Source organism: Dysidea avara, chromosome 14 (assembly GCF_963678975.1).
Source record: "Dysidea avara chromosome 14, odDysAvar1.4, whole genome shotgun sequence".
In the NCBI taxonomy this organism is placed as follows: Eukaryota; Metazoa; Porifera; class Demospongiae; order Dictyoceratida; family Dysideidae; genus Dysidea; species Dysidea avara.
In genome coordinates, this window is record NC_089285.1 from 3,920,592 (window position 1) to 3,943,580 (window position 22,989).

Consider the following 22,989-nt stretch of genomic DNA (forward strand, 5'->3'; position numbering starts at 1 on the left):
CCCTGTAGAGAGATCAGCTAGAAGAGGTCACCTTGGAGAGAGTTCAGCTACAAAGAAATCACCACGTAAAGAGTTCAGCTGCAAACAAATCACCCTGTAGAGGGATCAGCTAAAAGAAGTCACCTTGTAGAGAGTTCAGCTACAAAGAAACCATCATGTAGAGAGTTCAGCTACAAAGAAACCACCATGGATGTAGAGAGTTTAGCTGCAAACAAATAACCTGTAAAGAGTTCAGCTAGAAACAAATCACCCTGTAGAGAAATCAGCTAGAAGAGGTCACCTTGTAGAGAGTTCAGCTACAAAGAAATCATCCTGTATATAGTTCAGCTATATTTTAAGTCACCCAGTAGAGAGATCAGCTGCTAAAAAATATCCTGTGGGGAATAATGTAATAAATATATGTATATAATTTGTATAATTACTAATAAAATCAAAAATAATTGAAGTAGTAAAAATCTTCTGTAAGTTCTTTTCTTCTTCCTGTGGTAAATAAAAAAGCACATAATTTATTTCCATCAACATAAAAGATAATCTGTTTCTCCTTGTGACTTGGGAAGCCTTACAAAAACTGTACAGATCACCTTTAAATGTACCAATTAAAAAACAGAAATAGATATTGCTTGGTGTGTACATGAGTTCACAAGGACACAGCTTACTATTCCACATCCCTCCCTCCTTGTGAAAACAGTGAGGGGTTTCTTAGCAACTTTTCGCTGTTGTTTTCAATTGGTCCATGCGACAGTCCATCAGCATTTCCATTATGGCTCGTGGCTCACTGTCATGTTATATGGCTGAACTGCTAGTACCCATCTAGTTTGTTGAGGGTTGCTGTTTTTAATCCGTTTGCAACCATGACAAAGGCTGGTGGTCAGTCTGTACCACAAAGTTTTGTCCATAAAGACACACATGATAAACTTTAAGGGCCCACACAATTGCCGGGCATTCCTTCTCAATAACTGAATACCTCTGTTCACGAGGGAGTAGCTTTCAACTTGCATATGCAACAGGGTACTGTTGGCCATCATCATCAATCTGACTAAGTACAGCCCCTAATCCTTGACCTGAAGCATCCATCTGCAGCATGAATTGTTTGTTACGCTCAGCCACCCTTGAAACTAGTGGGAGTGCAGCCTAAGTCCCCTTTAAGCTGTATAAAGCCTTATCACATCCTTCATTCCATAAAACCTGTTCTGGCTGATTAGATCAGTTAGTGGAGCTGCAATAGTTGCAAAGTGAGGTACAAATCTTTTATAATTGAGAAACTCGAAGCATCTCTGTGAAAGAAGCAGGAAGGCATGTAGTAGAAAATTTGGCTAAACAAATTTTTTTTTGAAATTTTGTAGAAATTCATTTTGTGCCATTTTGAAGGCATGTTTGGGCTTGATTGTTGTCCCTGATCACTACTGTCAAGCTGTCATGAAGGAATTATAAGGATGACTTCTGGTTGACCTTTTTCATAGGCCGTGTGCATGATAACATGCTTCACCTGTTGCAAATAACACACTTCACCTCATATTTCGTTGTTGCAATTGAAGATTCCAAACTGTATGTTGTATATAAGTACTCCCATAACCACCTTGTCCACAATCAGTTTGTCCACAATCACTTTTCACCTTGTTCACTCTTACATAAGAAATCAATGCCAAAGCTTGAATAGATGCTGGGCTTGTTTAAACAGTGGTTCCAAAATCACTGTTAGGAAATAAACTCCCAAGCTTCTATACAGATAAATGGTAATACAGTTTTGATAAAAGTACTTATACATCTATTGGAAATATTTTTGGAGGTGTGTGGAAGGCACATTATGTCTTGTTTTGTTCCACAAGTTGTGATGATAGTAAATTAGTACTACTAAGTGTACTAATGTGTTCATTAATAATTACAATTTGGTGTTTACTGGTCATTTTTTAGTGGTAAAGTATGAAACAATTGAGGAAAAGCTACAGAGAGCCAAAGCCAGTGGCTCTACAATAAAATTATCGTATAAAACTATTGCTTTTACTGGATCAGCTAAAGCTGGAAAGACAAGTTTTCTAAATTTACTATACCAAAAAAATTTTGAATCTGTTTATCACAGCACAGGAGTGGCAGAATCCCAACAGGTTATCTGTAGTCAGAAGCTTAGACTCAGACCTTTTGTTGCAGGAAATTCACCTAAATGGATTTCACTAAGTCACCAAACCATGTTACGACAACTCAACAGATATTTGCATGTACAGTTAGAATCTGGAAATGAACCATTTTATCCAGAACAACTTGTAAAGAAAGGTGACAGTGCACATGAGCAAAGTAAATGTTCAGTTGAAGATGACATTTTATCAGCCCAGTACTACTTTTTCTCTTCAGAAACAATAGCAGGTGACATCTGGAATATTTTTAACCTGCTGGACACTGGAGGACAGCCTGAGTATATAAATCTCCTCCCAGCAGTTAGTAGGTCCATTTCTGTCACTTTTATTGTCCTCAATATGAGTGGAGGAGAGAAGAGTTTGGATGAACCAGTGTTGGTAGCTCACAGTGAAGATGGGATGCAATCATTTGAGCCATATCATTTAGAAATTACCAACCTAGAGTTTATTAAACGTCTTATGGCATCTTCAAACAACTCTGTAATACAAATCAAGCAACAAGAGAAAAATAGGCTTTGTCAGTGCTGCATTGGCACTCATGCAGACCAGGTTGATAAAAAAGAGATTGAAAAAATTGAAAAAAGACTAAGCACTCTTGCTACTGAACTTAATTGCAAAAGTCATTTGTGGTCTTTAAATGAAAAAATATTATTTCCAGTTGATAACACAACAGCAGGAAGTAAAAATGAGGATCCTGTTGCTGAGCAAATTCGTGATCATATTCAAGAAGTGGTAGAAAGTGGTAACATCCATGAAGTTCCCATTACCTGGTTTATATTTCTACTTGAACTACAAAAAGTTTCATCCGAACAAAAAGTTTATTACATAACATACACATCAGCAGTTAAAATTTGTATACAAGGGCAACTTTGTCAAAGTGAAGATGAACTTCAAGATGCTCTAAAATGTTTTCACAACATGGGTATGCTACATTACTACCACGATGTTCCTGATATGAAGCAGTTTATCATCACTGACCACCAATGGTTCTTCGAAAAACTAACTATCCTTGTCAAACTGTCATTTAAAGGACAGATTATAAACAGTGAGGCCATCACAAAATTTAAAAAAGAGGGATTACTAAGTAAACAACTATTCTTCCAAATTAAAATAGGAACAGATATACCAACAGAATGTTTCATTTCTTTATTGGAGTATTTAAAAATTGTAGCACCAGTAGATACAGAGCACTATTTCATGCCGTGTGTGCTACCTAGTTATCCATCTCCCAGTAATGATATCCTGACCAAATATGGCAAACTTCAGCAAATTCAATTACTAGTCCAATTTCAACAAGCCCCTTTGCCACAAGGCTTCTTTTGCTGTGTGGCTGTAGAAATATTTCAAAGCTTACCTAAAAATTGGCTACGCCCTATGCAATCAACAAATGATACACATCACACTTATAACAACCTGGTCACATTTCACACATCAGACACTGGCCACTCTGTGTCACTGATTGACAGAATCCGCTACCTTGAAATTCAAATCAGACACAAGGAAGCTTCACCTGCCATCCACCATGATGTAAAACAGTTTGTGTCTACTACTTTAGTTAAAGTGTGCAATAAGCTGCAGCTCGATAGTGATAATTTACAGTATGGGTTCTTGTGTGGCTGTGGACAGACCAGTGAAGGAAGACACATGACAATGTTACCTCAAAAGTTTGATTTTGTTCCTCAATGGATACATTGCAAATACGACAAAACAAAGATCACTGATGATCACCTTGTTTGGCTGCAACCATGTCAGGTAAAAAGAATACATTACTTTATATTATATAGTTTGTTGTATACATTAATTGATCATACTTTTGAAAACTGAAATAATTTTTAGTGGCTGGGCAAATTCACAAGTTTTATTGGCAAATTCTTCACTGAAAGTGGGTATCAAACAAAAGTTTGTGGAAGTTAAGTTTCAAATCACAATTTGCAAAATTTTAAACATTTATAAATGTTTAGTTAACTTATAGCAATTATGCACTCATGTAAAGAAATCATTACAGACAAGGCAGTTTTATCATCCTTTGTACCATTTTTGAACCAGCAACCAGCTATATACATAGTACTAATGAAATATGTTATACTGTGACCCTTGATGGTGATAAGCACTTTTAAACCTTACCTTTTAGCTGAGTCAGCTGGTAACATGCATAGAATAAGTACAACATTTATAGTTAAATATTTAGTAGTGATTTATTGGAAGATATTTACATGCCACTTTTTCATTTTACCACATCATTGTGATGTGATTATTTTGATTAAAGATAACATAATGTTACAAAATTGTTCTAGTTTCTGATTATGCTATAAATTTCTTTACCAGCCAACTATGTAGTATAATTCAAATAGTCTTGATGTATTTTAGCAAAAGTAACAATATGGAGAAGAGAGTATCTAATGCCATATAGCCCTGTAACAGACAAATGGTTGAATGGCTTCATTTCTGCATAACTCAGTAAATGTTTGCATAGACCACTCAGATAGAAGGACATGCATTCCCTACGTGAATTAAGGGCAAGAGCATCGTCTGAGAGCTAGGATCATCGTCAAGACCAGACAGCTCTATGGAAACGTCTGAAGAACTAATAGCTAAGGGGAGTCAGGGCTGCAGTATAAGAAAGCAAAAACTCGTTGATGGTCTCGTGGACTATGATAGTTGCATGACACAAGAGGTGATGAAGGAGCAGTCAATTGCAAACAATACTAGTGCCTCAAAGAAGCCCGTGGAACAGCATAGTGGCTTCGTTACAAAGAAGTGGAAGAAATGCACTGCACAGAAGCCCAAGTCAACACCTATATACAAATGCTCAAGTTTAGCAAAGGATTTGGGTAAGATTGAACCAAGTTTGCTGCGTGAAGAAATAAAGGGTTTGTTCACCAGCCAGTTTTCAGATAGTACAGAATTTGTTTCTGTAGTGTGTGCGTATGACCAGCCACTGTGTAGTATAGTATAGACACACACTATCGTGATAATTTTGCTAGATTGTATGTGGATTGCATCAAGTTGTCAATACAATTTCAGCTGGATTGGTATGCTCACTGCAGTGCATTTTTACTCAGTGAAGACTTGTACTTGCAGCAATTGGCTTTGATGGATCTGATGGTAAATATTCTACATTAGTAAACACCAGAAAACTTGATCCAATTTTGTGTATCTAGGTCACACTGAGGTAGGGCGAGGAGTTGAGTTGAGATTCACAAACATTTGGAAATCTATTCCAACCTCGCCTTGGATGTCTTCTACTGCATCACCATCTATCCCGTCATCCTTTCTTGCTCAGTTCCACTGAAAACTCTTGAGCATTCATTTCTATGTGGCTACAAATTTTGTGGTTAAAGTAGGATGGGTGCTATGTTTCACAGAAAAAGAAGCCCTTTACTTCTGTGCAATCATCTGTTACAGTGCTATACGGCATTAGATCCTCTCCTCCATATTATTAACTCTTGGTTTTAATTATAGGATGATGGATCAAATACAAGGCCACCAGGTATGAACAGATGTATATCTTCATTGCACTTTGTACTACTGTACATTACTTTCCCATGCCCACAAAGGGCACAAAGGATGTTTAATGTATTTACTGGACCACATGCACCCCTCACAAATCAGAATGTGAATTTTCAGTTAACTTGACTCCAGGTATAAGTACTTTATACTATATACACTGTAACTGATAAATATTTTATTTGGTAGCAATTTATCCTTAAATCACTGACAAGTACTGAATAGGACAGTTGATACATTGTGACCTGCTGAACAAAAGCTGACTTTGTTTGCATTTTCCTCGAACTTCATTTTATGACTTTTTGTTGTCTAGAGTGGAAAACTAATGGGCTGTTAAAGTTTTTGCTGTATCTGGTTAGAGCTTTCGGAGTTATAGCGATAGACAACAAGAAAAGCAAAACAATTGATTTGAACAGTGCCTATATATACAGAACAAAATTACAGGTGCTTATGTAATCAATCATAGGTCTCAAGTGCAATGGAGTTGGGACTTGTGTCGTTATATTCACCATAAACTGGGGCTTTTGTCAAGGTATAGTTTTGGCCTAAATATATCCATTCTATCAAACAAGAAGGCTCAAAAGTGTTACGTTTTACTGCAATGTAAACAAATACATGCAACTCATTTTTGCTTCATGGTACAAAAACAGAATAAAGATATTCTTAGATCCCATGAAGAGGCAAATCCATTGGTATATTAGATATTTAAATCCATGTCTTCCTTCACTGTTTACTGAAGCAACTAAACGTACGTATAATTATTTATATAGCATGTATTGTTACCCAATGTATTAAAGGCATTTATTTAAAGTATCTAACAACATTATGCAAACAAGTCGAGTTTTCACTCAGCAGGTCACTAAAATTATGTAAGTGTGAAAAGAATTTTGCAGAATTTAGAATTAAAAGTTTGAGGTAACTAAAAACAATTATAGTTAGCAATATTTACTTTGCAGATATAATTTCTGTGACCAATTCAGCAGTTGGTAGTTGAGCTAATGGCTGTTATTATCACTTTAATTTAGCTATTGGGTGTTGCTAGTGTAATCATGAACATTGTGGCTATCTTAAGAGAAACTGCACATGATTTTTTTTATAAATGGTTTTCTTGTTTAGAACCTAACAAAATACCAACAACAGTTCCAGCTCCATTAATTTTACAACAAGGTATGATACTTATTAATGTATACAATACATGTATTACTGCTGCATAAATGTTTACATTGACCATTCAGAACCAGATATGTGGAATTTGATAAAGATAGTTGTTCCAAAGGTCAAAGCCAGCTGGGACCATGTGGCATATTCTATGGGATATGATGTTTATTTTGTCAAGGCTACAAAAAAAGATTTCAGCACCTTAGACGAACGATGTGAACAAGTTTTTACTGACTGGCTTACTACAAGTCATGGTCCTACACCTAAAACATGGGAAACACTTTTGTCGAAATTGAAAAATGTTGATGACCTTGTGGCTGCTGTAGAAAGTATTGAAAAAGAACTTACTGAGCACTACAAGTAATAGGTACAACATTTAAAGCTATACTGCAATATACACACACACACTTTATTATATACTTTTCTAAACATTATTATTGACATTGCTGTTTATTATACTGAACAACCATTTGTTTTTACACTATTATTTGAATAAAATAAAAATTTTCAAATTGGAATCAAGACTCACGGTAGTGAGCGTGCGGCCAAGAAACTACAAAGCGCACGCCCAATTAAAAGACGTGCAGCCACTACTGTGAGTTATTTATGTGTAGGGACGGTTTTGCAATATTATCCCTGAATTATGTAACATCTTTCAATAGGTTTGTAAATCTTTTTTCGTAGTAGTTTTCTTGCGACCGGTATTAAACGCGTATTTAGACACATTTCGCTTTGTTTCTCAACCTTGTGTTACACCTAGCATCACCTTATACCAGTCAACTTACCCATGTTTGTACAGTCCATCTAGCACTGACATTATCTAATGCTGGTTTGTTCATACGTGTATTTTCTTCGATCAAACCTCTAATCCCTACAATAACTTTTAAAGACACGATGTGAACACAAGCCCTAATGTCTGATAAACAAGTTGTAAAAGTGTGTAGAACCATAAGTTCCCTAGGGAAGGTGTTTTAAGCAGAAATCTTTTAAACTCCATTTAGTGCCACACCTCATGCGTGCGTTGATAATTGGCAGATGTCTTATAAACAAGTGTGAAAGTGTCAAGAACGTAGTGTCACTTGAGAAAGTGTTCCAAGCATAATTCTTGTTGCCACACCACACATGGTGTATTGTGTGTTCTGGTGGTGTTCAAACCAGCTTGTTAGCTACATAGCATTACCCACCCTAACAGCAAGTAGTCACTCCCATTGTGGCTTTCGTCATGCATGTCATTTAATTAATACACAAGTTACATAACAAAATATATCACATTAATTGTTTGTGTCATTAACAATAAATTTCTGACAATAAAATGGGATGCAGTGGAAACTGTCTAAGCCGGTCACCTTCGAGCCAAGATTTCTTGGCCTTAATAGGCAGGTGGCTCTTTAGACAGGTAAATTAGTGTATAAACTTCTCACTAGGGGAATTTAAAGCTGGCCTTTTTAAAGAGGTGGCCTTCTATACAGGTGGCTGCTAAGACAGGTTCCACTGTAGTTAGTCCCATCGCAACTGTACACCTCATCCTGGAAATTCAGAAGATTGTAATCAACTGAGATATAATGCCAAGATCTTATCAGGCCTCATCGTCCACGTACACTTGACAATTGAGAACTAAAGAACACACATAACATTATAAAATTCCTCTGTCTATATAAATTACTCTCCCGAACCTTGATCTTTACGTATGTACCACTGCTAGTGAGAGAACCGCATGTTATGACCAAGTACCCTGTACCTGTAAAATTGACAGGGCATTAAATACAATACAGCTAAAAATCTGTCACTTTTTATGCAAATGACAGATTTGGGGATCTGAAAATTCATCACACCCTTGAGGTAATACAAAAATTTCTTAGTATACACACAGACTGACCTGAAGATCCCCAACGTCCTTGCAGTCCACGCACACTTGGTGTACAGTCCACATACACTTGACAATTGAGAACTAAAGAACACACAACATTATAAAATTCCTTTGCCTACTTACCCCCTGAACCTTGACCTTAGTTACCAAGTTTAGAGCAGGTTATGTATGTAGCACTGCTGACCTGAAGATCCACAACGTCCTTGATGTTACTACAGTCCACGTACACTTGACAATTGAGAACTACATAACATTATAAAATTCCTTTGTCTACTTACCCCCGAGTTGCCAAGTTTAGAGCAGCTCTAGCCAAGTTATGTACATAGCACTGTTAGTAAGAGAACCACATGCTATGACCAAGTACCCTGTACCTGTAAAATTGACAGGCGGGCATTAAATACAATACAGCTAAAAATCTGTCACTTTATGTAAATGACAGATTTGGGGAATTCATCACATCTTGAGGTAATACAAAATTTGAGGACCTGAAAATTCATCACACCCTTGAGGTAATACGTTTAAGGATTCACAAGTTGGCCCAGCAGTGACCTTACTACAGTGTCCTGATTAGACAGGTTTCACTGTACATAAAGACCAGTATGCAATGTGAAAGAGTATTTTTTGTACAAGCATCATGTAGATTACCTTACTTCTTCCACCTAGTTCCAGGACTTCTAAATTGGCACTACAGTGACAATACTGAAAGCTGTTTGGTCTGTATGAGTACGCCTTGTTGACAATCCATCCATGAGATATAATTTCAAGCAGGAAAATATTGGTACTTGCTGCTACTCAACTTGGTACCATCACAGAAGTTTTCAGCTTGGTCTCAGTGAACTTGCACTAGTCAGTGCAGACGTCTGACAGTGCGGTTAATCAGTGTGAATAGATGTGGCACTTTCACACTAGCCTTATTTTTTTCACTCCTCCTTTCGTTACTGAACCTCCACTCCTCGTTTCGTTACTGAACCTCCACTCCTCTTTTCGTTACTGAACCTCCACTCCTCTTTTCGTTACTGAACCTCCACGAAGAGCTGAGGACATCAGTATTCTCGCCGGAGACTCCGCCTTTAATATCCACTAGACGTTCTTCTTCAAACGGTGTAGACTCTACGTATCTTAGTTTCAAATCAGTTAAGTACGCTTCGCCGCTCCATTGAAATCCAGTTACAATACAACAAATATTTAGTAGTATTCAGTCCTCTCAAGACATGGACTGCCATCAATAATAATTACGGAGTGTCTATGTCCACCGGTGTACCGGTTATTCTTAGAGCCACGTACATCTTATTTCCACCGGTGCCTCACATAATCATCTGCTGATGGGCCTGCGCCTGTCACTTGATCACGTGATTAAACCATGCGTGTCGGCACACTCACCACGTGTCGATTTTCACGTATCATGGCAATTGGCGCCCAATGTGACACTTTTCAGCAGTGCTCCGCACGTGTCATGGTGGTTGGCGCCCAATCGGACACTTTTCAGAGCTGTACTGAGAACTTGTTATGGAAGTTGGCACCCAATTCGACACTTTTGAACAGTTTCATACGGCATTGGACGATTTAAAGCGAAATGGTTACCATCCACTACGTGTGCATAACAGTCAGAGTGCTGAAGATTACAACAAGCAGAGGAAAAAGAAGATAATTACTGACCTTGTAGATGCTGAGAAAATAAAGTACACATATCTATAGTTATAGTGTTGTGTGTGTACATTATGGAGACCCAAGAAGTCGTGGAAAGAACATTAGACCTAACCAGCGCACTTTTGCTATGAACTGCAAGACAAAGATAACTGTATCTTATGACAGGTAAGCACTACAGTAATTCGCACACAATGCTGTCATTTATGTAATCATTACTGCAGTCTTTATAAAAAGTTGTGCGTACGTCATTGTCACCTTGAGCATACTCATCGAGTGGGTCCTGCAATATTTGCACATTATCCAGTCAATATAGAAGGTTGACTGCAGCAGAAGAAGCCACAATTTCTGAGATGCTGACTGTGAAACCCAATACCAAACGAGTGAAAGAATTAGTTGAGAAGAAGTTTGGAAAATGTGTGACCCTCAACGACATCAGTAACCTAAAGACAAAGGTAAAAGAGCAAACCCGGAAAGGTCTTGAGGAACCACAACTGCTACTCAGTACACTCCAAAATATTACCACTACCCAGGATGCCCAAGCAGGAATTGTGGTAAATGAGAACAGGGGTGGCGGAGAAGGGGGGCTTCAACCCCTGTGAAAAAAATTTTGGAGGGGCTTAGCCCCCATATGATTATTCAATAGCATTATTCGAGATACTCTAATAGAGCAGTCACAGTATTCTTTGAGGAGCAGTGTAGTAAGCTGCAGGTAATGACCTTTTTTTTTTTTTTTTTGGTCTTCGATATACAACTAGGCCATGGCATCATCATGCTAGACCCCCAGCCCCCCCCACTAAATATAGGTGTCTCCGCCGCCTCTGAATGAGAATAATATTGAAATTTGTTATTTGCAGACAAATCACATGACTAAACTGTTTGATAGGTTCCCGGAAATCATGTTCATCGATGCACCTACAATGTAAATGGTCATGGAATGCCATTGTACTGCCTGGTAATGTTATATAACAGAACTTGATCATTATAAATTGTCCCGTACAGGAATGAACCAAACTCTCATCCTGCATTTAGTGGTGACATCATGCACTACACTGGAATGTGTTAGTATAGCTAATGGACCTAGGCATGGTAATGTTAACAGAACTTGATCATTATAAATTGTCCCTTATAGGAATGAACCAAGCTCTCGTCCTGCATTTAGTGGTAACATCACTACACTGGAATGTGTTAGTACAGCTAATGTACCTAAGTATTGTAATGTTAACAGAACTTGATCATTATAAATTGTCCCTTACAGGAATGAACCAAGCTCTCGTCCTGCATTTAGTGGTGACATCACTACACTGGAATGTGTTAGTACAGCTAATGGACCTAGGTATGGTAATGTATATAACAGAACTTGATCATTATAAATTGTCCCTTATAGGAATGAACCAAGCTCTCGTCCTGCATTTAGTGGTGACATCACTACACTGGAATGTGTTAGTACAGCTAATGGACCTAGGTATGGTAATGTATATAACAGAACTTGATCATTATAAATTGTCCCTTACAGGAATGAACCAAGCTCTCGTCCTGCATTTAGTGGTGACATCACTACACTGGAATGTGTTAGTACAGCTAATGGACCTAGGTATGGTAATGTATATAACAGAACTTGATCATTATAAATTGTCCCTTACAGGAATGAACCAAGCTCTCGTCCTGCATTTAGTGGTGACATCACTACACTGGAATGTGTTAGTACAGCTAATGGACCTAGGTATGGTAATGTATATAACAGAACTTGATCATTATAAATTGTCCCTTATAGGAATGAACTAAGCTCTCATCCTACATGCAACAACCATAGCAGTGCTAATACATACCAAAGTACTAATGTAAGTCAGTTAGTGTAGCACATCCTCAGTTCTCAGTATACATTGAATGCACACCAGGGGAGGTTGGACGCGTTCATGTGAGCTGTACATTTTCATTGGAAAACCTTTGTTTCAAGACAATTTGTAATAAAACTATAGTGCAATTGAAAGTTTATGTATTCCTAAATCTAACAGCATGTTGAACCCCAGTGAACCCCGCTGATTTGGCTGGTAACAAAGCCAAAGTTTAAAGCGCCAATATAAAGAATTGTGCAAAATCTGTGTTTATGAGCAAGGTAATACAGCGACCTCAGTGTAATGCAGCGAAGGGTCATTGTTTCATTGTAGAAAAACGTACGTGACAAGTCTGGTGAAAATTGTATGGATTAAATTGCAATTTATTAATTTCACCCAAAATCTCGAGTGCTTTATGAAAACAAAGTACATAGCCTTGAAGCCTAATTGAAGGATGATCTGATTATCTAATGAACACCATCGTTTTTCAGTTTAGTATTGCGACTATTGAGGATCACGTGAAATATTAGTGCAAAGAATGCAATTAAGAGCAATATATTTAAGTAGCGCTTAATGTGTGTCCAACTTCCTCTGAATGCACACATTATGGGTTTTTTCCATATGAAAATTGTAGACACCAGTCTGGTCATAAGGTGCATGTAGTTATCATTTTCAGAGGAGCTTTTTGTATGTTTAACACGTTCTTATGCATTACCTTTCCCAGAGTTTCTGTTAGTAGAGCAGTATTTGCATCCACATTGTTCTGCTAGCTTTTTGAATAGCCGACTTATTCTAATAGTCTGTCTTGATAACTAAAAGGTGATGGCAGTGAGTTAGGTGGTAGACAATGTGACACGTGTACTTGGATGTTTTTAGTTTGTTTTGCTGTTCCCAAATATCTTAACATTTGCTTCAACACATGCACTTAACAAACAGGTGTCTACCACAAGTATATGCATCATGTGTGCTCAATAAGCATATGAACCTAAAAAACCAGTACCGCAATACTATACTTTAGACACTCCTTTTATTTCAATTTCAGCATGGACTGTCTTTATCAATACTGGCAACATCGATGAAGGTAAAGCCACGTATTAAGATGCGCGGGAGACCAAAACACAGTGGTACAGTTTGGTGTAAGAAGAGGAAAGTTATAAATTCTGAAAATATCCCACCTACAAAAAGGGTGAAATCCAGCACAGAAGACATAAGTGTTAATTATATTTATTAACAGCATGTGCTCTCAGTTGCTGTAATTATTTTGGGAGCATTTAAGTGTGTACACCCAACCAAGTTAGCCAAATGTTTTAATGGTAAAAGCAGCAAGAGTAAGTACTCCCTCCATAAACTCTGGAGTAAACTTAGCAGTCAGGTGAAGGGTTGGTATAAAGAGTGGACCTGAGGACCGAGTACCTGGGACCAGGGGACCCGCGGGAACTGAACTTTTCATGAAATTTTTATACTTTACAATGTTTATACACTCTATACTTGTACTAGATATCTTTGCATATCTCAACATGTAGTCTTGCACAGCCAATCCACTTTTTCTTCGTCACACTGAGTACCTAACGTCACAGAAATTATAAGCGCCACTGAAAAAGAGTCTATTACATCAAGTTTAGAAACTGTGAGCAAGCAAAACAGCTTCAAGCGATCGCTGCAAGTTACCAGCAGCTCAACAAGCACTGAGATTTCATGTGTCATGTACTGCTTGCATAGACCACTTCTTCACACCCGGGGTATTAATCGAGGGCTTTAAATTCTTACAAGGCTTTGATTTTGTGCATCACATGACACATGAAATCTCAGCGCTTATTGAGCTGCTGGTGACTTACAATGATCGCTAGATGCTGTTTTGCTTGCTCATAGTTTCTAAACTTGACGTAATAGACTCTTTTTCAGAGGAGCTTATAATTTCTATCATGTTAGGCACTCTGTGTGATGAAGAAAAGTGGATTGGCAGTGCAATACTACATGCTGAGACTTGCAAAGGTATCTGGTACAAGTATAGAGTGTATAAACATTGTGAAGTATAAAAGATTTCGCGAAAAGTTAGGTCCCCGCAGGTCCCCGGGTCCACTGTTTATACCAACCCAGTATTGCTTGGAAGCATCTATTTTGTGTCAACAATGGTAAAACTGGTCTGTAGAAATGTAACCAGCTGAGCAAAGAAACCAGACCCATTTGCACGTTCCTCAAACTCCATGTTATATAATCCCTGCTATCTATTGTAATTATGAAAGAGTGGAATCCAAATGTTTCTTCAGTCTTGTATGATGAATAATTTAGGAGTGCACTGATGGAAAAGCTAGAAATTTGATTTTCACAGCAACAATATGGGAAATAATTTACAAGCGCTCACTTAATCATAACTCACAGACGAAACCAGCTGGACAGACGGGACTTGAATTAAAATTTTCACTACTTTTACCATATGTAGGTGATGAACACCACATGGCATACATGTAGTAACTGGTTGCTTAACGATACTTACTAGGTAACTGTTGCCAAAATGAATGTGCTTTTGGGCTATATCAATGGTTGCTAAGTGTGGTTGTCTTTTGAAATGACTGTTTTTAAATGTTTTTGCTTAGCAACCATCTAGGACGGTGTCTGTCCAGAACCCATGTTAGCAAAAAAGCAGCCTGTGTAAGAGATATGAAGGCTGTATAAGACCTGTAATTACTTTCTGGGTAAATAAGATTTGCTTCTAGGTGGGTTGTTTGTGCCAGCTTAAAATATGGGTGAAGCAAGTTCTTGAATGCGTTATGAAAGCCTTTCACAATGAGCTGTACAGGAGTAAAACAACCGGAAAAAGGAATATCTAGCCTAGTAGACTACAAGGAATAACAAATTTATAGGGGGCATGTCCTGTACTTATGCAAACGGAAATGAAGGGCTGCCTTGTGGCTTTCTCAGTTTCTCTAAAGAATTTGTATCGGGAAACACGATAGGCAGATTATAAAACACTCCTGTGCATAATTTGTAGTTTGAATATAGTGTGTGATGCACTAGGACTATTCCAAAAGGGTGATTTTCGTCACGTATGGTATTTCTAAGCTGGTTTTTCATGGCCTTGTTTTTTCAGGTATGCACCATTTTAAGGGCAAGACCTACTTGAACAGTACTACTGTACTGTTTCATACAGTGGTTGTAGCAAACCCACATTTGTTTCTTAGCTGTTTGAGGCTAGCTTAGGGTATATCCTAAGTGTATATGGCATCCACGGCATGGCATCCACCCAACCATGGAATGTTTTCTGCAATGAAAATAACCTCTATGGAATAATCCTAGTGCATCTAGCATCAAATCGACCAGAAGATACTTACAAAAGGAATTTAAAAGAAATTTCCCTGACCAAATATTAAATAAGTTTACAAACTTTCAACAAAGATAAGGGACATTAGTTTTCTCCATAAATTTTTGTATAAGTATTGGTCAGTTGTGGTTACTATCTTCACCTGGTAATTTTCATCATTTAAGCACCATGTCAGCAAGGTATGTGTAAAATTAGTCTTATTGAATATTTTTTTACAGAACACCCTGGGAAGACACCCCCCAATAGAAAATAAGACAACATGTAAGGAAGTACATTCCATCTGAAATACTTGACACTATTATGTACTGACAGCGAATTGAAAATGAACTCGCTGTGGCAAGTACAGTGGTTGCAAGCACCCAAACTGTGGAACGTGCCCTGAATGTTCGGATATGAAGTAGTTTGGGGGACAAGGGCAAAAAAAGAAGGCTTGTAGCATGAGAAAATGCTCAGCCCAGTCATTTGAAACCATGACCTCTGCAGCTCATGGCACAGATACATACATATGTATGTTTATGTTTTTACTCAGAAAGGATGGGCATGTGCATGAGAGCACAAACATTTGTATTGAAATCATTCCCAAAGTCCTTGTACAGCATCCCCATAGTTCATGATTGAAGAAAGTGATACATATATATAATGCTACAGTCTGCGGTTAAAAGAAGTGGACACCGCCAACACATCATCACAGAAATGAGAAGCCTTTTCACTTGTTTTTATTTGGATTCTATAGTTTTTCACAACTAAATGTAATATCATGGCTATTGCCAATACTTCTTATTATGTCATCTTTATGTTCCCGTTAGTAATATGGAATTAACTGTATAAAATCGTTGTGCTTATAATAGTGTCCATCCTCTCTGACTTTTACTTTACTTTACCCCACCCAATCCAATTAACAGACATCTCTCAAAAAGACAATAAGAAATTGTTAGAAGTAAGTGTGTAGATAAAATAATATTAACAAATGTGACTGAATTTTTTACAAAACCATCAATGTACGCACTGCATTACTTATGTACAATTGGTAAAAAAAACACAAGTTCTACAAAAACAACTTACACAAGTATTTATCGCCTCACTAGTTAGTGAATTAACACTCTACTCAACTAATTCTGGGTACCATTGGGTTTGCCTGTCCACTGGGAGTTTGGAAAGCTCTATTTCACCTCCGTACACAGATTAGTTTCCAAGTTACATCTGTTTGTTTACGTTGCTGTGACAAAAGAATTTACTGATGATCTTTGCTCAGTGAATACGCCTTCCTTATCGAGCACAGACGTATATATTGAACACTAACTATACCTCAGTAGATGGACAAATTCATGGTGAACGTTTCAACTTCATACATCATTGCATCAGTAAGTTATGATTGTACACAGCTCAACTTACGAGGTTAAAACTTGGCAAGCCCATCCATCTGTCCCTATAGATAACATAGAACCAATAAAATAAAATTTTAAAGTGTGCGTACATTGACGGTTTTGTAAAATTGGGTCACAAATGCATTCGATGATATTTAGAAACCTGTAGGCACAATAAAGTTGTCACTTGCACCAGAATCCAGTAATCTAGCTAGTTTGGTCTCTGAGTCTAAGCCACCATCATCAATGCTAACAAGCATTACAGATTTCTTGAAAGATCAAAATCATAAAGTCCACACTGTGGCTGCTGATGGCAACTGCATGTACCGTGCTTTGTCTCATCAATTGTGTGGCAGTGAGGAAAAACATTTTTATCTACGTAGTTTGTTACTGCAAGTGGTCAAGGGTAACAGTGATATTTACAGAAAGTACTGGATTGATGATATGCCTAGGGGAGTTGTTACATTTGACCAACATGTAGAAGACATTGGAAAACCTGGAAGTTGGGGGACTCAAGTAGAACTTCAAACGTGTAGTGATTTTATTAATCTGGATGTATACGTTTGTTCACACAACGCTTATGGTATTGTCCGATGGGAAAAGAAGGCTACTCCCAAAAATTGGATGAATCAGATTCCCCACAATGTATGTACAACTACAAGATGTAGACACATTGAACTGTCTTTTAGCAACAGCCACTACAACAGCATTGTTCCCACTCAGGATGAGGTGCCACCACCTACTGTTGTGATTGATTAAGTTATACGTATAATACAGCAGCAATGCAGAGAAACTAAGTAACTTCCTTGTATTTCCTTTGCTTATTGAAATGTTATGTTTGGTCATCAAAATATTTACTTTGAACGATTTATTAGTACAGTGGAGCCTGTGTTACTGGTCACCTGAATTAAGTGGTCGTCGGCAGTCAAGGGACAAAAGTCCCGGATATCTTCCCATACAAATGCATGTGTTGTGGTCTGTATTGATCGGTCAACTGTCTAATGTGTATACTGGCCAGCCACAAATTCTCTAAATCTCCGTATACACTGTACATACATGTAACTTGTACTCCATGTTTAGCAGTCTCTGCCTTATAATGATCAGCTAGTGATGGTTTGTTCGGTAAACACTTTAATGTACCATTGGTATACTGTTTCAATTTACACGCAATTTTTATACTTTAATGAACACTTCATACCTGTCAGGCTTAACGTATTTATTAGCCATTGGAAACCAGCTGACCTCTTTTGTAACCGTACCACTGACGCTAAGTACTGTTCTATGGAATGTTGTGGTTAGCAGATGTCTCTTAATATTAATTACCTTTTTATGATGGTGGTAATCACTAAAATGCTGCTGACCATTTTGTGCAGGTTTCTCTAGCCACCTACATATAAATGCCATTGATATCTGGTCCCAAGGTTACTGTAACAAACAGGTTCCACTGTAGTGTTGTGATATAGGAAGTTGGTCACATATCATTCGGAAGTGTTGTGGTACATGGAAACTTGCAAACTACACAAGGCAAACATTGTATTTATGTAAGCCAGGAGAAGTTTAGTTGCACTAGGGTGACTGTTTGCATTTTGATATAAAATTAAAAAATATGCATATTTCAGCTACTTTTAATTAATATCAACAATTACAGTGAAATGATGGTTGTAGGTTCACTCAAGCCCACCAGAGAGTCAAGACAACCTTAGAACAGGCTAGATTGATTTTAGACATGTTTTAAGATGCAGAGTTTAAAAACTGATACCCACAAGGACATCAAACATGTTAGAGGTAAACTAAATACCTACTGTAATTAATGTCCACTTTGGGATCAAAAAAATTCGTGCAAATATAGATCAGGCAGCATAGCTAATACACCTATCAATATTATTGAGCCAGCCACACTCCCTTCTTTTCAGGTAAATGTGGGGTAATAGCAGGTGCTTTGATCCAGTTTGAACCTAAAATTTCTCTCACTGGTAGGGCATTTGACTACTACAAATTTATTTCGATGCTGGACACTGTAAAGCTGAATAATAATAATATTAACTGGTTGCCTTCTGTAAGGAAACCTGTTTTCAAAAGTATCTTGAAATTATTGAGAATTAAAGTCAAATCCCCACTACCCGTAAGTGGCAGTATTGACAGGTATATTAGCACAGTCTAAGCCCTGGTAACTTAGAGGGGGGGGGAGGGGGGGTAGGACAAGGCCACATCCACACATAATAAAATCGGGCTCAACAGGGCTCGATGCATATTTCAGTTCTACTTACAGTAGCTTGTTGTTTGCAATGGTGTGATTTACAGTCAGAAAAACACAGCCGTTACAGAGTAATTAGACACACAGTGATGGTGATTAGTGGTGGTCATGACTTTCACGTCAACAGAAGCAGTACCATGATCATAATACAATAGTTGTTGTATGATTTGTTACTTTCAACAGTTGGTATTACTATGTAAAAACTAAATTAAAATATTTTTGTTAGCCTTTCGTTTAGCACTTCATAGTGCACGTGGTCCTGTCCTACCCCCCCGCTGGTAACTGGAGCACAATTGATCTGCATTCATGTTTAACCATACATTTATGCACCTGTCATTCATAACCCCCAGTATGGGATATGTAGGGGAGATCTTTGCCCACAAAATATCCTCTAGTCTTGTGCCCAGACCACAATTGTCTAGTTGCCACGCAATAGAAACACTTGACTGGGTTACACAAAGCCATATAACATTACTATGACATCACATGTTACATAATCAAGGCCCATGTCCTACTCCATTGGGGATAGGCGGTTTCTGCTTAAGCTGCAAGTGGTAATGTGAATACCATCAAAAACTATTGTCCACAGGAAATGATAAAAACATGAGATTTAGTCACATGAAATATATAGAATACATTAAACACATTCTTGATTCTAATGGTGACTAATTTGGTCAGTTATAATCAAATTTTTTCTATTGTGTGTCACCAGACCAACATGGTCTGGGGAGGAGAATAAGTATCCCCAGGTAAATTTTTCATTTTGAACCAAATGTTTCATTTCAGTTTACAGATGATGGTAGAATTCCAACAGGGGTCTAATATAGTGGGTTAAGGAATTGTCAAATTCCCATCCTGGGGGTATGGGGTTAACATTGATAGGTGCATTATAAACCCCAGGTTCATAGATTTAAATCTATCTGGTTTGACATAGGGAGTAGGGACCAGTCTATTTTGCTTTTTTTTCTACCTATTTTTCTTTCCAGCAATTCTTTTATTTTTCACCTATTATGCTCCATATTTTGCTCAAGAATTATAATTTTGCTCAGCACTGATCTTTGTTAATTGAATAGTTCCTAGTGCAAAGCTACAGTTTCGCCTTAAAGTGACTGTTCTATTAGAGTATCTCGATCAGAAATTACTTCTAACATGTAAAGCAAGAAGCCAGCTAATATTGCTTAACATGTGCGACTGTTTTATTAGGGTATCTTGATTGTCACTTGTTCTTGTAACAATTAGCTATGCATTGTTGATATTTTAGCGTGTCTAACTGTTCTATTAGAGTATCTCGATCTTTTGTGCAATTTTTATGTCAACTTCACAAAAATTGCACGTATTATGCCAGCATTTTGCTCTTTGCTTTTACCCAACCATTATGCCAAAAATTTTGCTGGCGAAATCGACGAGTCCCTAATAGGGAGCCACATTTCTGTTACAGTGATGTAAAAATTATGCCTCAACTCACTTAAATAGTCCACCTACAACAACAGAACCAAGTCCTGCAATACCAGTAATCAACACGACCATAGTCCTGATAATAAATTCAAACCCACAATCATAAGGTTAACTCTAACGCACCTGTACACCGGTGGCGCGTACTAGTCAGGTACCTCGTTGGGATGGTGATGTTATGTTATGTTATGTTATTATCAATTTTGTCAAAAGACCGGGTTGTACAAAAGGGCAAGCCTGTAGGCGTACTTCCCACAAAAAGCACATACACACCAGAAATTACAAAAACAATGACATAAGCAAATACACCTGTAAAACAAAACTACTACAAGAACAAAAATAAATACTAACAAAACAAGAACATTAAGTATACAGAAGATTCAAAAAAGAAAACGACGGAGGGCTAAACGGAACAAGGGTGGCTGTTTAATTCGCAGGATGGTATGGGGTATGGTATTCCACAGAAATGGGCTGTTCACAAAGAAAGAGTAACGAAACGCATTGATAGACAATGTCACAGGCCGGAGAGATAGAGGGTGACACCTTGTGGGAGCTTGGGACAACTGAAAATGTTCACTAAATGGTAAGGAATTCCTGTGGTAGAGACTATCATGAATGCAACAAATAGTAAAGTAGTTGTGACGCTGTTGAATGGTAGGCCACTTTAATGCTTGGATGCATTCGTCAGAAGACTTACTCCAACAGTGAGATGAAGGAATCCACCTACTATTGGAAGCCCAACGGGCAGCTCTACGCTGAACAGATTCCAGAGCATTGATGTTTTTAGCAGTATGAGGATGCCAAACTGGACTGGCATATTCCATAACGGGGCGGACAATGCATTTGTAAGCAGTAGATTTAATGGATGAAGGAGCATTGAACAGGCAGTGGCGAAGAAAATTGAGTGCTTTAGTATCGTCATCAAAACGTATCTATCTCAATTGCACAATCGAAGTTAATATCCTTTACTACAAAAAGGTACGGATGGTTCAATTGTAATAACGTGCAAGCGGCGTAATTTTTCCATACTGCGCTATTATTGTTCGGAGGCTTGGCGCAACTTAGCGCTAATGACTACGAGCAACGCTTGCAGGGCTACAATGCCACCAGCGATTGGCTATCGCTTCTGTGACAGTAGCCCGACTGTCACCGTCCACCGGTGGTAATAGCCTTTCGTGGCTCTAAGCGCCACCGGTATACAGGTGGCTATAGAGCCGGCCTTATAAGAATTGTTCTTTCTTTGGTAGATCTTGCAATGTAGGGACACATGGTTGGACGCTCTTTCGCAAGTCACACTAGATAAGGGACCAGAAGTGCAACCGTTTTCTCTCTGTTAATGGTTAGTTTAACCTTCGAGGTAACAGTGTATTCGATGTGTTGTTTTGCTGGTAGGTCTCGAAAGTAGATTGATGAGCCGGAGTGTCTGTTTACAGCTCAGATTTGCTCTACTGCAGCGTACCGCGTACGCAAGCCGGCGTCCCTTTCAAAATATGGTGTGATGTTTGTCTTTCTAGTATGTAATTTTTAGCCATACGATTTATTTGGTCTTGTGTAGCTGAACATTTTTTCCATCTTTAGACTGAGTTCTTCCAACCATCATTCAGAAAAGCGGTCTGGCCACATGAGACTTTATAGTCTTGCCAGCCAGACTGTATTTTTTTTCATGAATGTCATTCTACCCTCAGATATGATAAAATTATCATACAGTAGGGACCACAAAGGTGTGGGTGTGGCCCATGAAAAAACCACCCGAAAACCAGCCTCACTTTTCTCTGACGATGAAGCAGTATTGGTTAAGCGCAAACAAGCCTTCAGATCTGTAAAGCATTAATACAATACAATACAATACAGATCAACCCGAAACGCTTTCAGCAAGTTCCTATGAACTTTCTAAAAAAATTATAAAACGGGAAATTTTCTACTGACTGACTGATGCCTTCATACAAGCGTAACTGTATAACAGCTAAGGATACGGGCTTGATTTTTTCACTGTTCGACGTTGCTGTGGCCCGAAAGGTGCATTTTGGCATAACGTATTTTTCTACTTTGATTGCAGTGGTGCTTTTCGAACAGTTCTTGATTCATACTGCTATGTAACGGGTTGAACATAGCCAACAACGAAGTAATGGATACTTCACTTTTCAGAGGATAATTGATAGCTAGGCGGTGCTGTTTCTTTTGATGCATGGGCATAATTTTAGTTTATAAAGAAGTTAGCAAACAAGTACACAAAAATATTTAAATTTTCAACTAGAGTAGGGACCATAGTACATTGATAAAAAGTACTGAAACAAGCTGCAGGATATTAAATCATAGTAAAACAAAGAAGTGTTATGTCTCTACTGTGCATATGATTGCTTTTTTTAAGATTGCTTTTTTTTTTCATTACATTGGTAGAGCTTTGTAAGGTTTGAGGCTAGCCAACTCAATTACCTGACCTCAAAAGCTCAGACTGCTGGC

General features: G+C 38.0%; 2 protein-coding genes and 1 long non-coding RNA gene across 5 annotated transcripts; 2 read left to right on the forward strand and 1 right to left on the reverse strand.

The window, feature by feature from the left end:
- Nucleotides 1-1,307: 1,307 nt before the first annotated feature.
- On the forward strand, nt 1,308-7,278 carry LOC136244197 (uncharacterized). Its single transcript, XM_066035740.1, has 4 exons — nt 1,308-3,881; nt 5,592-5,619; nt 6,753-6,803; nt 6,872-7,278. The coding sequence occupies exons 1-4, from the start codon at nt 2,184-2,186 to the stop codon at nt 7,156-7,158; spliced, it is 2,064 nt and encodes a 687-aa protein (XP_065891812.1). The 5' UTR covers nt 1,308-2,183; the 3' UTR covers nt 7,159-7,278.
- Nucleotides 7,279-8,004: 726 nt separating this feature from the next.
- Nucleotides 8,005-9,985, reverse strand: LOC136244198 (uncharacterized). Of its 3 annotated transcripts, XR_010695086.1 has the most exons (5): nt 9,307-9,985; nt 8,940-9,032; nt 8,671-8,889; nt 8,468-8,532; nt 8,005-8,408 (listed from the first exon to the last, which is right to left on the reverse strand). It is a non-coding gene; the product is annotated as an uncharacterized lncRNA (long non-coding RNA). The 3 variants fall into 3 exon arrangements; XR_010695085.1 differs by having other exon boundaries at nt 8,671-9,032; nt 9,312-9,985; XR_010695084.1 differs by having other exon boundaries at nt 8,671-9,032; nt 9,307-9,984.
- Nucleotides 9,986-11,171: 1,186 nt separating this feature from the next.
- LOC136243964 (uncharacterized) lies at nt 11,172-16,266 on the forward strand. The gene is made up of 10 exons (XM_066035504.1): nt 11,172-11,227; nt 11,308-11,364; nt 11,438-11,496; nt 11,564-11,641; nt 11,693-11,770; nt 11,822-11,899; nt 11,951-12,028; nt 12,080-12,146; nt 15,678-15,720; nt 15,772-16,266. Exons 1-8 carry the CDS (start codon nt 11,172-11,174, stop codon nt 12,088-12,090), a joined length of 495 nt encoding a protein of 164 aa, XP_065891576.1. The 3' UTR covers nt 12,091-12,146; nt 15,678-15,720; nt 15,772-16,266.
- Nucleotides 16,267-22,989: the final 6,723 nt, after the last annotated feature.